Below are 16,541 nucleotides of genomic sequence, written 5' to 3' on the forward strand. Positions count from 1 at the left end.
CCGGTTCGACTCTCGCTCACTCTCTTTTCCGCGGTCACGGGCCGTTTTCTAAGGTATCGATGCGACCACCAAATTTAATCAAAGTCGTGGGTCACTGAACGCACACACTCAATATTAAAAATAGAAAAAAATATAAAACCCATTTTTTGTGGCTTCTAAAAAGCTGCAAATACGTTGATTAAAAAAAAAGTTCCACAGACAACCGGAAGCATTCTGTGCGTGCGTCGTTTCGCGTATCGTGGGACTCGCAGGGACGGCGATGGCAGCGGACGACGGGCGTGGGACCTCTATTTCAGAACTGTCGTTCGCGGTACCGGCGAATTTTGTCTGCCTTTAAAAGAGAAATTTGGGACAGGTCAAAAGAATTGGTATTCATCCCGTACGACACGCCCGACCACCAAGCCGATTTGCACGAAGACGTCGCCGAGCCGTCGCTCCCTTCTTGTGGCTGAAGACAACGCTCGCGCAAACGTCAAGCGCGACGTGTCTACTTAGAGTGGAATATGCACGCGTACGATTTCTTTACTAGGTGAGAATGTCGCCAATGCGTGGTGCATCCCGACTTCGACTCGGGAGTGCTTTTGCTAGAGGAAAATCGGCAGCAAACTTTCCAACTTACAGTTCATCGGCTGAATTATTACTAAGGAAAAAGATACCTCACTTTCGATATGCCCCAGTAGCTCAGTGGGAAAGACGTCCCCTTCACACCCGGTAGAGCCGGGTTCAATTCCCCGTGAAACTTTTTTTTTTTTCTAAATATTTTTTGATGTCTACATTTCTTCTTTTTTTTTTTTTTTTTACAATTATTACTGAAGAAACAAAAAAAAAAAAAAAAAGAAACAAATGTTGTGGACGACACGTCGCTGAATTAGATGGTATGGGATATCCTTTTTGACACCTGCGAACTCAATGTAATCACTTTCCACAAAATGCAAGGAGCATATAAATCAGGTAGCGTCCGCTTTCCGAGGTGCCCGTAAATGGTCTACAGGAATTGCAGCCAGCCATTGGTCCCGATCCCGTTGATCTTTCGGAAACTGTCGCACAATGCCACTTCTGTTTCGGACGCGGGACATGTGAGCCAGCTCTTCACGCAACATCTTGGATGTATTCTTTTCGGAGCCGATCAAAATTCACCACGGGCACTCACTACTCATCTCCAATTCCTCAATGTACAAAACAACTCATCTTGGAGTAGAGAACAACGAGCGGAACATAGATAACTGCAAAAGAATCCCACGGCGAGCAGTTCCCATACGCCGCTTGTCGTCTGCTACCGGGAAGGAGAAAAAAAAAAAAAAAAACACACGTCGGGTGTAGCCACGTGACTTCCGCCACTCACTCTCTTCTCTCCACTTCTCCGACCTCCGTCGGGTTTCGGTTTCGGTTTCGAGCAGTTGCGTCTTTTGGCTTTATTAAAAAAATACGCTACTCTGTTGCAAAATATTAATTGGGTAGTCCTCCGACACCATAATGAAGCGCCTGGCAAAAAATTTAAAAAAAATTTTGGGGGGTGTCAGTGTCCCTTTAATGTCTTACCTTTCAATTTAGTCCAACCAATAGAGTAAAAATAATGTGTGCATAGGGAAGCTCCGATGGCTTTAGAATAAACATAACTGTGGGCGCATGAAAGTTGGTGCACAATATTTTGAGTTTCACATAGCAACTACCGTATACCGTATTTACTGGCACAATAAACGCACTCGCGTGATGAACGCACCCCCCAAGTCTGCTCTCAAAATTTCGACTTTTTTTTTTCACTGGCGTAATAAACGCACCCCAACTCGGATGTCAAAATTTTGACCCCCTCCCCCCACGCGCGCGAAATGAATGCACTTTTCTATCCTGGTGCAGCGAGGTCGCGAATGCATGGGCAGCGGCGAACAAAACGCCTTGCAAAAGGCGTTAAAAAAAAATTCGAAAAGATCCAACAATAGCAAGAAAAAAAAAACATGTAGAGAAGCTTTTTTTTTTTTTTTTTTCTTTTTTTGCACGGCGCAGTTTGGACTTTGAGCGCTCTACCAACACCACCTACGCGAACGAAACAGCTTGCGAAAGGCAGCAAAAAGAAGAAAAAAAGAAAAAAAAAAAACACGGAACTAAGAAAAAACAAAAAGGAGCTTTTTTTTTTTTTTTTTTCCTTTTTTTTTTTGCCGCCGCGCGCATGGAGGTAGGAAAGAGGAGCGGAGAAGCCCTCTAAGCAAACGAAACAGCTTGCGAAAGACGGCAAAAAAGAAGAAAGAAGAATAAAAAAAAAAAAACAAAAAAAAACCTTACGGAACTGAGTACAAAAACAAAAAAAAAAGGATAAATTTTTTTTTTTTTTTTACACAGCGCAGTTTGGTTACGGGGGTCGTGCGTCGCGCGCAAGGGGATAAGAAAGATAAGAGGAGAGCCCTCGCCTAAGCAAACAAGACAGCTTGCGAAAGGCGGCAAAAAAAAAAGAAACTAAGAAAAAAAAAAAACAGGTTTTTTTTTTTTTTTTGCACAGCTTAGTTTGGTTACAGGGTCGGGCGCCGCGCGCAAAGAGATAGGAAGTTACTTCGATTTTTCAGGATAAAAGGTCCGTTCATGATGCGAGTAAATACGGACACAAAAATTTTACTTCGCGTAATGAACGCCCCCCCTAACTTTGCATCGATTTTTCGAAAAAAAAAAGTGCGTTCATTCTGCGAGTAAATACGGTAAATGCAAGCGAGAGCTGCACTTTTCTTTTTCGAATTCTGAGCTAGGTTAGTTTATCAGGTGTGACCCATACACGGAAAAAACAAAACAAAATGGCTATGGATGTGCATAAAAAGAATCGACACACAGTTGAACCTTGATTTAATGAAGTCACCAGGACTCGCTAATTATTGCGTTAAATCGGGAACTTTGTAAAATCAAGGAAGGGAGACCCTGTGCATGGGCTGTGCGGGGAATCCGAATTTGTTAGTTAAATCAGGAAATTCGTAAAACTGGGTTTCGTTAAATCGAGGTTCAACTGTACTTGTAATCAGACGCACTGGGCTAGAACATCTTTATATTATTATTTTAGCCTTCATTGTCGCAACCTGTTGCATCCTCAGCACCCGAGTCTGCCTTGTGGCTGCAGTCACCAGAGGTGCTCTTTTGAGCCATCCAGTAAGGGCAGTCTTGTGGTTCGCTCTAGCCATTTTTTTTTTGAGTAAGACCGATAGTATTTGACTTTGAGGACCTTTTTTCCACCGACATGGAGCGGCCACAGTGTACCATGAGCCCGACCCGGACTGCATGCTTTGTCTTATTCGTAACTAGCACCATACTTTTTGACACCCTATTCTTGACCCATCGCACAACTGTCACACTCCAGAGCATGAGTGATAGCTGAAAAGTACTTGCCCATTGCTCTCAGATTTCAGAGAGCGCATGAACCAACTTCGCAGAACGAAACTTTCACAAAGTTCGAAACTCTCCCAGCGTTCGGAAGTTTGTGTGCCCACTTTCGCAGCGGCTATTGTCACATGGGCAGGAGATAACTGAGGACAATGTGCAAATTATGAAAAGCACAGCCTTCCAAAGCTTTTGTCTTGTAACCCTAGCAATTCTTATCTGCATGACAAAGCACTGCAAAAAAAGCAGAGTGGAGTTGCGGACATGACGGAGATGCATAGAGGTACGAAGCGGAGTGTGTGCCAGACCGTGGAAGCAGTCGGCGTGCCTCAAAACCGGGGAGTGCGGCTAGCACACAAATAACTTTTTACAGCATTTTTTTTTTTTACATTTTGGTTTTAAATTGGGGGTGAGGACCTGAAAGAAGTGCAGCCCATACATGCAATCATACAGCAGATGCACACACTTCACGTTACCAACAACACTCTAGCGAGCTGGATTTCCGACACGGCTCAGGTGCTATGAAGCACCCAATCGGGAAGCAGCTTCATATTTAGTCAGGTTTGGTTGTTTGACATTCTGCTCTTCCATTCTTACCTGGAACCAGGAACCAGACTCCAAGAGCGAGCCCTGCTTGCCCAGGGTACCCGAGCTCTTTGACTCAGTGTCGCAGACGACCATCTTGAGAGGGGAGCTGAGCTCATATGCCTGCTGAATCACGCCTGCCTCTTGGAAAGTGCCTGCAGTGTTCCCCAAAAACCGCAGGCAAAACGACGATCAGTTAATAGATTCAGTTGAACTGAGAGCACATAACAAAGCCATGTTCTAGTGGGGCCCCAAAATAGTTAGAGGCCCTGAAGAGGCTACCGAGTGGTTTTGCATGCTCAATTTTGTAGCCGTAGCACGTAGTAGGCATCGCTGTCCAAGTTTGGATCCAAACAAAAGTGCTTGCATCCTCAGATAAATTAAACGGGCACTATACATACTGGTGGGGAGGTATGCAAGGTTGGAAACAAAGCAAGTATTGCATTTACCTCCCATAGTCATTCACACTGTTTAGCTAGGACATCACAGTAAAACTCAACTTTCTCTCTTACCGTCTTCGAACTGAAAGATAAGTTTCGGTTTCAGTAATTAACACTAGGCTTAAAGTGCCATATTTTGAAAGAAACATATTTTTGCAAGCTCTGGAAAGCATTAAGGGTGGGTGAATATTCGAAATTTCGAATATGAATCGAATATTATACATTTAATATTCATATTCAATTCGTAAACTAAGTCTTTGGTATTTCTCGAATATTCGTTGTAACACGAATATTTGAAAATAATAGAATATTCGAGAACGTATTTGCAAGCGTAAGTTTGGTTTCGGTTTCGGTAAGCAAGGCCCATTGACAGCGACATAGCTGAATGGCGGCTTCAACCTAAACTGGTGGCGTCTGTATCGGTAGCGGTAACCTGCGAGTTTCTGTTCCCTTGTGACTCCTGACTTTTTAAACTGTGCTCACTTTCGCGTTCGCCCACTCTTGTTATGGTGGAGGAAGGTGATTGCGGAGAACCGTCTGCGAAGCGAGGAACGAACGGGAAACGGCACCAAAACGAAGAGAGCAGGGCTATTTGGAAAGAGTATAGCTATACGCACTACGTAGAGCACTTCGGCCGGAAATGGCTATACGCACTAGGCGGAGAGTTCATGCCGTTTGGGTCACCCTTTTCAAGCGGCGCATGTATCACTGAGGAGCTTGTTAACACACCCCCCTGCCTGCGTTCACGCCGCTTCGCGGCGACAGTGTGCGGCTGCAAATTACAAAATTTTACCCGTTCACGCCGCTTCGCGGCGTCCAGCCGGCAACCCAAGCCTCGCTGTCCCTGATCGCATCTCCGAAACAGGAGTCCCGTACCATTTAGTTCTGCGAAGTTTCGTCAACAACATTCGTCTTTTTTTCAGTGTTTATTGTAAAAAAGAAATGTCGGAAATATCGCCAAATGCCTCGACAAAACAAAATGTTCGAGAAAAAAAATGAAAGCCGTTTACAAATCCCTCTAACGCCGAATTAGAGTGCAGCTCTTGAGGAGGAGCAGGGAAGGGTACTGAGGGGGGTCACGTCACCTGCGAATAGTCACGTGACCCCGGGGGGGTCACGTGACCTCGGGGGATCACGTGACTTCGGGGGGGGGGGGGGGGGGGTCACGTGACCCCCCCCCGTTACGCTGACGCCGCTCGGGCTGGAAACGGGCCCCGAAGAGCTGCGCTCTAAAAGAAACAAAGTAGGCCTGCCCATCGCGGATCGAACCTGCGTCCACTTGCGTATGAAACAGACACCTTATCACTATGCTATGCCACCGCTTAGAAAACTCTTTGTAACCATTCGTTTTATATGAGTTTTGCATAGTGCATATAGCCATTTCCATCCAAAGTGCACTACGGAGTGCGTATAGCTTTACTCATTTGGAAATATTTTGCGAGGGTAACGGCATCGTTGGCGAGTCAACGCTTAAAACGCCCACAGGTACGACAACGCCCCTTGTCAACCATCCAAGTACATCCTGCGTTGTTGAAAGAATATCGTGGGATTACCGCTGGTACGCCAGGAAAAGATCAACCGACGCTGACGGACTTCGTGCGCCGTACAGAGCCCCTGCCAGAAAAGTGGGTACGAGCGCTAAATAACAAGGTGGTTGCCATCGTGGCATTTGATTTACAGCCTTACAGCATGCTGGAAGATCGCGGTTTCAAAGAACTTCTGACAGAAGCCGTTCCCAACTACCTCCTACCTCTACATTCTCACGCGTGCTTGTGCCACAGATCTATAACGACACCCAAAAGAATATAAAAGCAGAGCTCAGCAGTACCTTTGAAGGCGGCACTACCGCTGTTGCCTTTACAAGCGACATGTGGACATTGTGTGGACTTTACCTGCCATCTTCTCACTCCAAAATTCATGATGAAGCGGTTCACATTGAATACGCGACACATGGCTGCCAGTTACAGTGCTGTGAACATCACAACTATTCTGCACAAAATGTGCCGTGACTGGGAGATACCCAATGAATGCGCGAAGTTCATTGTAACGAATAAAGGGTGCAAGATCCGTGCTGCGGTCAGGAGACTTCCGTAGACTGAAAGAGCGTGCTTCGGGCATACCCTTCAACTGGCAATTAATGACGCAAGATCCCGTTCGCTGGCAATTGATTGCCTGTGCAAGAAAGTGAGGCATATTGTGGGACATTACAAGCACAGTTTATCAGCTCAGAAAAGTCTTGAGGAGTGCCAGCGAAGATAGGAAAGGACGCACTACGTCTGGTGCAAGACGTGGAGACGGGATGGAATAGCTGGACTTGGTTCATCAGAGTGGAAATATGCTTCTGAATACTGTGCAAGCATTGAAGGCATTGTTTGATGCCACTGTTATTGCCAGTGCTGAGAAGTATCCACCTTTGTCTTCCCAAGTTCCTATGATTTTTGGTATGCTCCACTGTCTAGGTAACTGTGCTGAGGCATCAAAATTTCCTGCAGAACCGAGAAGAACCATCAATTTATTATGCCTTTGATAGGTTGTCGGACCGCTTTAGTTAAAAACAAATTGAGGAAATATCTCATCGGAGAAGCTGAGCAAAAGAAAGGACCAGGAAGATAAGTGCACAATGGCACAAACACTATTTTGCTAAATCGAGAAGGACATACATTGTTTTCAATGGAAGTAGTACACAAACACGAGAGACGATAGTTATATTCTGAACTTTCATTAGGTCGAGGTTAGTTATACTGACGTTTATCGAAAACTCTTAGGGAAGTGCATGCAGGCATTGGGTTCGAGTTTTCCTCGCCCCTTGTAGAACATTATCCCCAACGCAGGCAGTGATCAGACAGGCGGATAAGGTCGAATAGCATGTCCATTGATGGGCCAGAGGAAGGCACTCACCCTTGTGTGGCATGAAGGCATAGCTGAACTGGTGCGTCCCCATGTCGGCCTCGGGGTCCGGGCTCTTGGGGGACCGGAGCAGGGACAGCCGGAGCACTTTGCCGTGCACCGCATGGCCATACTTGCAGGTGTTAAGCAGGGACACCCCGTAACCATGTTCCGCAAGGTCCACCCACCGGTGCCCATACACCTGCATCACCCACCACGTGTCACATTACACTTTAGCTTTCACCACTAGAATAAACCCTTTTCAAAAGTCAGAGCAATCTAGTGGCAGTCTTAAAGGTTCCAATAGCACCGTTCCAACGGCAGTGACAAGAAGACAAGTTTGCCAAAACCAAGTGCCCTCCACCTTGTGAATTGAAGGCAATGTAAAAGGATAAACTTCTAAGTAAAAGTAAAAGGATAAACTTCTTCCCCACTCTCTGCTTTTGTGCTTTCAGGGACATTCACTTTTCAGCCACAATTAGAGTGCTGGGATTGGCTCTTGCCAGAGTGAATACACCAAATTTTGAAAAGGGCTGACTGGAATACGCTGACCAGGTGCCAGAACCGGCAAGTTATTACTTGCTGTTGAGCTGTGGCCCAACCATCGAGCCGGTGTCAAAACAGATTGGTTGTGAACAGTCTTCTGGAACAGGGTTGTATGCACCTATAAACGTCTTAGCCCACATCCAAACTACTTAGAAAGAAGTTCAGAAAGAGGACCGACTCGAATTCCTTAACTCCATAATGTTTTCAGTGCTACCGAAACTTCAGATCTTTTTCATTTCATTTTATAGTTTATGAATTTGTGAGCATGAGCTACAGTGAAACATACTTATAATGAGTGCTGCGGGACCGGTGAAACAATTAATTGTAAGAGTAAGTTTGAAGTACAAGCTGAGCCCGAAATATTTAACATGAGAAACAATGCAAGCTGTTGCTTAGTCGCACAACTGTTTAATGGAAGGGCAGTTTTGGAAAACGGGACAGTGACAAATCTAAAATGCATGAGAGAAACAAGGGAAGTCGGTGCAGCAGGACCTCAGCGCTACGCTGCCAGTTGGTAGATTATAATAATACGACAACTTATTTTAAGCGAACATCCTCACGGTGGCTCACATATGACCGTTAGTCTCTCATTTGTCCTAATCCGTCGTCCTGGACTCACTCAGTCTCTCTCCTCGTCTACTTGCTCCCTTCTCTCCCACGAGCTCCAGGCCCATTTCTTGGCTCTGGCAAAAAGTACCAAATATTCTCGCATATAACCTGCATCAAAATTTATACCGAAATAAAGGGCGAAGTAGGGGCGTGGGTTATACGCGAATTACAGTGGGCCAAGGCTTTTAGAAAAATCTAATCTTAGCATTGCTGAGATAAGATTTTTTGAGAACTTTTGCGAATGGGTGATAAAGCGTGTATCCCCCGGCTAAGCGCATGCGTGGATGTGATGAAGGTGACTAGTATATATTTCTTTCTTTTCTGAAATTTTCAAATATAGTTGTGAGTGGCATGGCACCTATCTGTGTGTCTTCTTCCTTGTGTCCGCTGTTTTTTGCACCTTACATCATGCTTCATAACATTCACCAACTAGCCCAACTACGAGTTCTTCTCCTTACCGTAAAATCCTGAAAGGGCGCCCACCCTTTTGCCAGAGATAATTGTAGCAAAAAGTGGGGTGGGCCATGTTTTGATATTGAACTCCAAAAACCACGAAAAATACGAGAAACGGCAGATTTTTGTGCGCCTTTATTATCGCTAATCCTCATCCCTAAATCCGTTGAAGGAAACATCACTGCTGCTGTCAAAAATTAAGTCCACTCTCGTGTTCCCCGGGTCCTGCCTCTGCCGCATTGTCCACCAACGCCAAACGGCCATTGAATTCGCCGTCCTGTATTCCATTGAGGCTCGTTAAGACGCCGCACCTCTTGAAGGACCACCGCACTGTGTCCTCAAAGAGGGAGGCTCACGCCTCCGCCACAAAGTCTACGACGTTCTGCCTAAACAGCCTCTTTGGATTTCCCTTGGAAGAACACGACCCAACGCTAGCGCAACGCATCCTTGAACGGTTTTATCCACCACAAGTCGGCAGGTTGCAGTATTGATGTACAGCCGCCTGGTATCAGGGCTATGCCCGTGTTCCTGGTGTAGAGAGCTTCTTGGGCAGCCTCAGTTTTATGAATTAGTGCCTGGTCCAGCACAAGGAGCCTTCTCACGTCGTCGACATTCGGTCCCCCGACCCTGCGTATCCACCCTTGGAAGACGAGAATGATGATGTGACCCGCACATTCCCTGAAAAGAATACCAGTACAAAATTGACAACTTCGAACTGATAGACTTACGAAACCACAAGCCGTAAGAAAGCACGAAGGCAACAGGCTTCAAACATGACCAATGGATAAATGTGGCCTACCCACTGGGCGTACCTAACCGCCTGACCATAGAAAGTGGGCAGTGGCTGTGCCATCTTTTGCGACCACTTCAAAGCAAGACGAAATTGGTGTGGCTCTAGAGCAAATAAAAACACCATAATCACTTCTTTCTTTTTTTTCAGGTTTGAAGGGGCGGTTCAGGGCCCGCTCACCACACTCTTGCGACCTCTTAAAACTGTTTCCTTAACACCTCTTACAACAAGAGGACACACTGGCGCCATCTATTGGGTAAAAGTGTAAACTTGGCGGTCCAGCATATTTTCTATTTTTCTCATGCATTATCCTTTCTTTCTTTGCTTGAAAAACTGTTGTCAACGTTATAAATGAGCCTTTGTTATAAGTATTACGCACATTTGACCTCGGAAATCCCGCAAAACTTTCGCTCTTGTGAAATGCAGTTCCAGGGGCGCCAGAGTGCGTCTGTTCTCTCGTTTTAAGAAGTTTTAAGAGGCTCGTCTCTCTCGGTTGTGCTCGGTTGCAAGAGTGTAAATGGACCTTTACAGTGGGCGGTTTTATAGCTTTTGTTTCTGTCTTGCGTAGTCCTAAGTATGTAGCTACCTATATCTACGGCAGAGGAAGTTTAAAAACAACATACCTGTAATCTTGAGTAATAGTGCCCTCGGGGGTATTCGGCCTTCAATGCTGAAAGCTTGATTCCCACTGTTGTTGCACACAAAGCCAAGTCATTCCCCGCCGGACACAGCTGGTGTTGGTGATTCAAATAGTTGAGTCGCCGGTAGCGTTTTTCGTTCTTGGTGCTGGACAGTCCATTCACACCATAGTCTGGTCCATATTAGCAATGTTGTAATCCGTATAATCATGCTCCCGGTGAAGAGTGGAAACTGCCGTTTTGAAGACTGCAATCGCTTCAGCGCAGTCAGCAGGCGGCTTTTGACTTTCGTTTGTCCCAACCCACATGGATACACTGTAGTGCTTTTTCCAGCGAGCAATATACTGGCATGATGCTTAAAAGTTGCCCAGATCCATCTATTTGCCGCTAGCTGTCGCACGTGCTCTTGGAGAAACCGGTTGCTGACGGCTCGACCAGCTGATCTCTTAGTTTTCAGGAAGTCCATCAAAGCGTCTCCAATTTCTTCACTGAAAACAGGTCGCCCAGTACCCATCATTCTCTTTAGCTTGGTCTTTCCATAGCACTGCTGCGCGAGCACTTGGTATTTCATATTCCATTCCCGTACACGCTTTCTGTCAACCTCGAAAAGGCATGCAGTCTTGCTCACGTTGATTTTGTTCTTGCTGTCACACTCCACAATTTCCATCTTCTAGATGGTGAAGCTGGACCTCATCCTGGGACCGCAGGAGAAACGTCTTCACAGTTCACTGGCAGATCGAAGAATGAGATGGCCAGGTCAGTCCGACCTAGTTTTCCTTTACAGTTATCAATTCGGACGATCGGATGCGGGGCAACGAAAGAGTAACTTTAAACCTTTGTCAGGTTTTGCTCCCTACCACTCTAGTCCTCTAAAATGTAAGCTCTTCCCTTCGTAAACAAAACAGGGGCTTTCAAAGAAAAAAAAAACTTTCAACCTTTCCACTCTGGTAAAGAAGGAAGACCAGCGAAGCTGTACTATGGTCAGACAAGCTCAGAACGACCTCAAGGACGCCGCCTAAGGACGACATCTAGGATGACCTAAAGGACGATGTCTAAGGACGACCTCAAGAACGACTTCTATTGACGACCTCGAGGACGATGCCTACAGGACGACCTCAGGGATGACATCTAGACGACCTCAAAGACGACACCTAAAACGAACTCAGGGACGACGTCTAGGTCGACCTCAAGGACGATTTCAAAGACGTCTTGGACGACCTTAATGACAAATTTTGGGACGACCTCAAAGACGATCTCAAGAATGACTTCCAAGACGACCTCAAGGACGACCTCAAGGACAACCTCCCGGACAACCTCTCAACCTCAAAGACGACCTCAAGGACGACACTTAGGATGACCTCAAGGAAGACTTCCAAGATGACCTCAAGGACGGCATCTAGGACGACGCCCAGAGAAATTCAGCCTTTCCACTCTGGTTAAAACTCAAGTGAAAAGGCTGGAAAGGTTGTCGCCATTTATGAGCAAGGCCGGCAAGCCGATTGTCTGGTTGCCGCCGTCGCTCATAGATGGCGGTAGCTGTCCAGAGTTTTGTGTCGACATTTCTTTGCGGGGGACACGCTCCTGGGAAAACTAGCCCTTAACAGCTCCGCTGTAAAATATCCTGATGCTGTGCTTTTCTTTAAATATTGAAACAAAAGAAGGAAGACCAGAGGAGCTGTACTCGATACACTGTGTGCTTTTTCTTCGTCGTCGTCTGTTTTTCGCGCTGTTTCCTAGGATGAATTCCCACCAATGCGCCCAACTATCTATTCTTCTATTATAGCTGGAAAGGTTGCCGCCATCTACGAGCGACGGCGGAAACCATACTGGTTGTGTGCAATTGCCATCATCGCTTATACAGTTGAACCTCGATGTAACGAAGTCGGTAAAATTCGCAATTTACTTCGTTACATTGAAATTTCGCTAAATCGAAATTTGGCTTTAGCATGCGAAAAAAAATTCCGAAACATTTTACGGGTATGAAAACTCACCGAAAATGACATTTATTTAGGGGCGAAGTAGTCCGCGAGTTTTGCTTGCGCCTTGTCCGACAGTAGCAGCGGCGTCATACGGCGTTCGAGCGCCCAGAGCGCTTGCACGGCATCCTGCTGCCCATGCGACGCCGTGTACCTCCTCAGTACGTCCATTGCGTCGAGCACTTCCCGAGTGCTCGTGATCTCGGCAGTTTCTTCAGGATGGCGTCCAAAACGTTTGCTTTCTCATCCAAAGAAAGAACTTTACGTTTCCTTATGGCAGCAAGCACGTAAGTGAACCGCCCGGTTAAAAAATAAAGCTGTTTAGTTTAGGCAGTTTAGGCGGTGCTAATGTTTCCAACCTACACAGCACTCTTCACCGCACAGTTTACTTGCCCCCTTGCCACCCTTGCGCCCACAGTGATGCTTGCGCCGCTTGCGCCCACGCTCGCAAGACGATAATCGGTCTTTTCGGTCTTCTCCTAGATGGCACTGCCCGTGCGGTCGCGCCATCACGTCGCTCCCCCGCTGAAGTTGGCTCCCGCGCTACCCGCGGTGCAGTGGAGTGGACTATGGTTATCAGTGAATGTCAGTGGTGATGCTGGTATGCCGTGTTAACTTTTTGCTCGGCATTTTCTGGCCAACCTCGAGGAATCCGCTTTGCCGCATGCCTCGCCGGTGCTACCGGCGCCGCATCCTCGGGCAGCCTGGGAACGTTGGAAGGCCTGTCCCCGTTAAGTAACCTATCAAGCGCTCGCGTTTGCGCATAATTTTTTTTTTTAACCACAATTTTTTTGCGAAGTTGTTTTTTAGAGTTGATTTATTTATTGCCTTCTATGGCAATGGCACTTCGTTATAGACTTAGACTTCGTTATATAGAGACTAAAAATACATGGGGTCTATGGGCAAGAAATTATGAAAAATAAAATACTTCGTTAAATCGAAGATTTCGTTACATTGAAGTTCGTTATATCGAGGTTCGACTGTAGATGGTGGTAGCTGTCCAGGTAGGTTTGTGTCAACATACACAGACACGATCCTGGGGAACCTAGCCCTTAACAGCTCCGCTGTAAAAAAGTCTACCAGCACATTTTTTATTTCTGGGAATTGCTATTTCTGGAGGGTGGACGATGTATCGGCAGAGTGACTGAAATAGATATTTGGGCAACAAAGGGGAGTAGGCAATCAATCGGGTGTGGGTGCCCTTTCGAGATTTTACGGTAGACATATACTTGCAAGACTTTCTTTTACTTTCTGAAATGGGGTTCTTCATATTGGAGGCCCTTTTCGCAAAGGTGTTTTGACTGTAGCAGCTCTAAGAACAGGGACTCCTGCGTGTATGCTCCAGCAGCGAGAGCTCCTCAGAAGTGCATGAGCTTGCACTCACAGCTTAGGAGAAGTATGAGCAGAAAGTCAATGAACAAAAAAAAGTTTGAGGACACCTACGCACTTCTTATAAGTTGTGAATGCAAAAGCTTGAATGTCGTTCTTCCGTCCCCTTAGTTTGCAGTGCAGTGGTGTGGATGGCCACATTTTCGCGGCGGATGGTTGAGCGCGCAGTCTTGTGAAGTGACCGCGCCGCGCTGAGCTTGGCCGTGCAGCCTCTCTATACCCGTTTTCACCTCAAGAAAAAAGGAAGTTTTGCTCAATGTTCGTACGCCGTGCCAAGTAGTTCTTACTAGATTTGGTTGTCTGTGGCAGAAGCGATGCTTTTGGCATTTGAAATGTGTACGTCTTGATAAGATAACATACATCTAAAATGCACCGACCATATATCTCGATTCTCCGCATAAAGAGGGAAATCAGTAATGCTGCACGAGAAGCCATACTTTTTTTACTACGGTTCTTGAGGTGAAAGCGAGCATAGAGTCTGCCCCGATCGGCTCTGGCTCTGCCGCCACTGCTCCCTCCTCATACCGACAGCCACGCTGCTGCGTGGACTTCTTTTAGCTACGCCGCACGAGAGCCAATGGGAGCCCTGTACCTTGATGATGTGCACCAGCTAATGGGAGCATAATCCATCAGAAGTCGCCTTCACTTCGCTCCATTGGGAAAGGAGATTTTAGGTGTTGTTTGGCCAACGTTTGGCGTGGTTTCAAAGCTGATAACGTCGGTTCGCTCCATGGGACACCCCCCCCCAGTCAATGCTTTCGCATTAAAAAGCCCAACTCCAGCACTAAAGAGTGAAACACATGTACAACGAAACCGTCCGATCCGACGTCCGACCAGGCAATACGACGGTCGGAGGCGAGGGTTTTCAACGCTCTTTGGTGCTACGAAAACCCTCGCCCCCCCAAAGCCATTCCGGCAATTCGCACGTCGGATCGGACGGTTTCGTCGTACACGTGTTTCGCGCTTAAGGGATCCTAACTTCAAACGTATGTCCAAGGACAAACGTATGTGCAGCAAAGCAGAAGGTTCAACTGCTAGACTCTAGATGAAATCTTAAATTTATGAATGATCAGCTCACCTCAAGCATTTTTAGAGCGCAGCTCTTAGGCACCCATTTCCGGCTTGAGAGGCGTCGCCATCAGTGTAATTGCGTGGTGCATTATGGGACGTGTGACGTCAATGATGACGTCATCAGTGACAATGACGTCATCACGATGACGTCACGTGACATCACTGATGACGTCACACGTGACGTTACCGGTGATGTCACTGATGACATCATCGTCATCCCGTGACATCACTGATAACGTCACACGTGACGTCACTGATAACGATGACGTCATCGTCACGTGACCTCACAGGGGTCACGTGACGCCACGGGGGTCACGTGGCCCTCTTGAGGCGACGGCGACTCTGCTCGGAGGGAGGAGTAACGGACAGGATGAGGAGGTGAGGAGGAGGAAGGAGGGGTATACCCTCCCCTCAGTACCCTTCCCTCCTACTCCTCAAGAGCTGCACTCTAATTCAGTGTTACAGGGAGTTGTAAACGGCTTTAATTTTTTTTTTTAACCTATCTAATCCTATCTATGCCTTTTTCGGTGCCTCAAATAACCTGCCAAAAAAAAATAACTTAGAAGTACATATTATTCAGGCTGGAGCTAAAACTTTGGATCGAGTTTGTCTGAAAAAACTTAGAAACTAACTACCAAAGTTTGTACTCCAGTTTTATTACATTAATGTTCAGATACAAAAAAAAAAGCAAAAACAGATATGAAAAAAAAAAAGTTGCCTTTTTGCTGTACTAGCATGGCAAAGGCAGAGCTAACACAGAATGTCATGTGTTAGTGTGGAGAAACTGCACAGATCTGGAGGCTGGATGGTGAGACTGGATGGTGAGACATTTACATTGCCCCTGCAGTGGCAATGTAAATAAGGCTTTTTCAGAGCCTTCAAAGTAGCCAAAGTTTGCAGAAAACAGAACAATTAAAACGCGGCAGTGCTGAGCAGAGCCCTGGTGCTAGCTCGTGCAAAAGAGAACCAAACAATCCAACTACCTCAACTGAGATGACATTCCTAGTTTCATTATCAAAGGTTGTGCGGAAAGTTTTGTCCCTTTCCTGACATACTGTATCTTTTTAATTTGTCTTTATAGTACAGTGTAGACGTAGACCGCATATAACGTATGTCACGTGAGTCGCAAAAATCCAAACCATAAGCCGTACCGTGCTAAAACCAAAACATCATTTTTTCAGGTCAAAATACATGCCAAGAGACAACTTACCTTAGTGAAACAATATATTTTATGTTAGATGAAAAATAAAGCTCAAAATAAGAAAAGTCCTTATTTTACTAGACTAGCACACTTCTCTCTCTAGTATGTCATGCATTTTGAAAGAAATTAGTGATTTTTGCCTGGCGCTGCCTTTTAATGGCATTGCGGATGACCTGGTCTTTGATAATAGGGAGTTTTAGAATAACGTACGCAATTTTAGCACACGCTAGCGCTAAATTTAGCGCTTGTATTAGCGCACGCGACGCAAGAGAGTTTTCAAATAGCGTTTCTCCGTCGCGACGCAAAAGCCCAAGCAGCTTGCGCTTGCGACGCCACCAAGATGGTCACAATTTTTATTTCACACATGAAATGCTGTAACTTTAGAAAAAAAACAAGTTTTTTTGGTTCAAAGTACTATTTTAGATTTGTTTAAACATGAGAATGCGACGCGAACGGTTGACCGGTCGTGTCCACTTGCGTCACCTCGGCAAGAGAGGTCTCGTGTACTAACCTTCGCACATCGTACCTTTGCCGAGAAATGTTTGCGCGTCGCAAGGCTGGTGATTGTTGCCAAACCAAGAACAATGCCGTCCCGTACTGAAAATC

The 16,541-nt window shown here is 46.2% G+C and overlaps 1 protein-coding gene across 1 annotated transcript in view; it reads right to left on the bottom strand.

Annotated features, from left to right (window-relative positions):
• The window catches only part of LOC120846968 (alpha-mannosidase 2C1), a 111,098-nt gene that overhangs the window by 11,747 nt on the left and 82,810 nt on the right, over positions 1-16,541 (bottom strand). The window contains exons 15-16 of the mRNA XM_042290348.1: positions 7,275-7,464; positions 3,949-4,091 (exon numbers count right to left, since the gene is read on the bottom strand). Of these exons, the coding sequence (XP_042146282.1) occupies positions 3,949-4,091; positions 7,275-7,464 (333 nt within the window). The remainder of the gene's footprint in view (positions 1-3,948; positions 4,092-7,274; positions 7,465-16,541) is intronic.

This window comes from Ixodes scapularis, unplaced genomic scaffold (genome assembly GCF_016920785.2).
Source record: "Ixodes scapularis isolate PalLabHiFi unplaced genomic scaffold, ASM1692078v2 PGA_scaffold0__279_contigs__length_252992795, whole genome shotgun sequence".
Classification (NCBI taxonomy): domain Eukaryota; kingdom Metazoa; phylum Arthropoda; class Arachnida; order Ixodida; family Ixodidae; genus Ixodes; species Ixodes scapularis.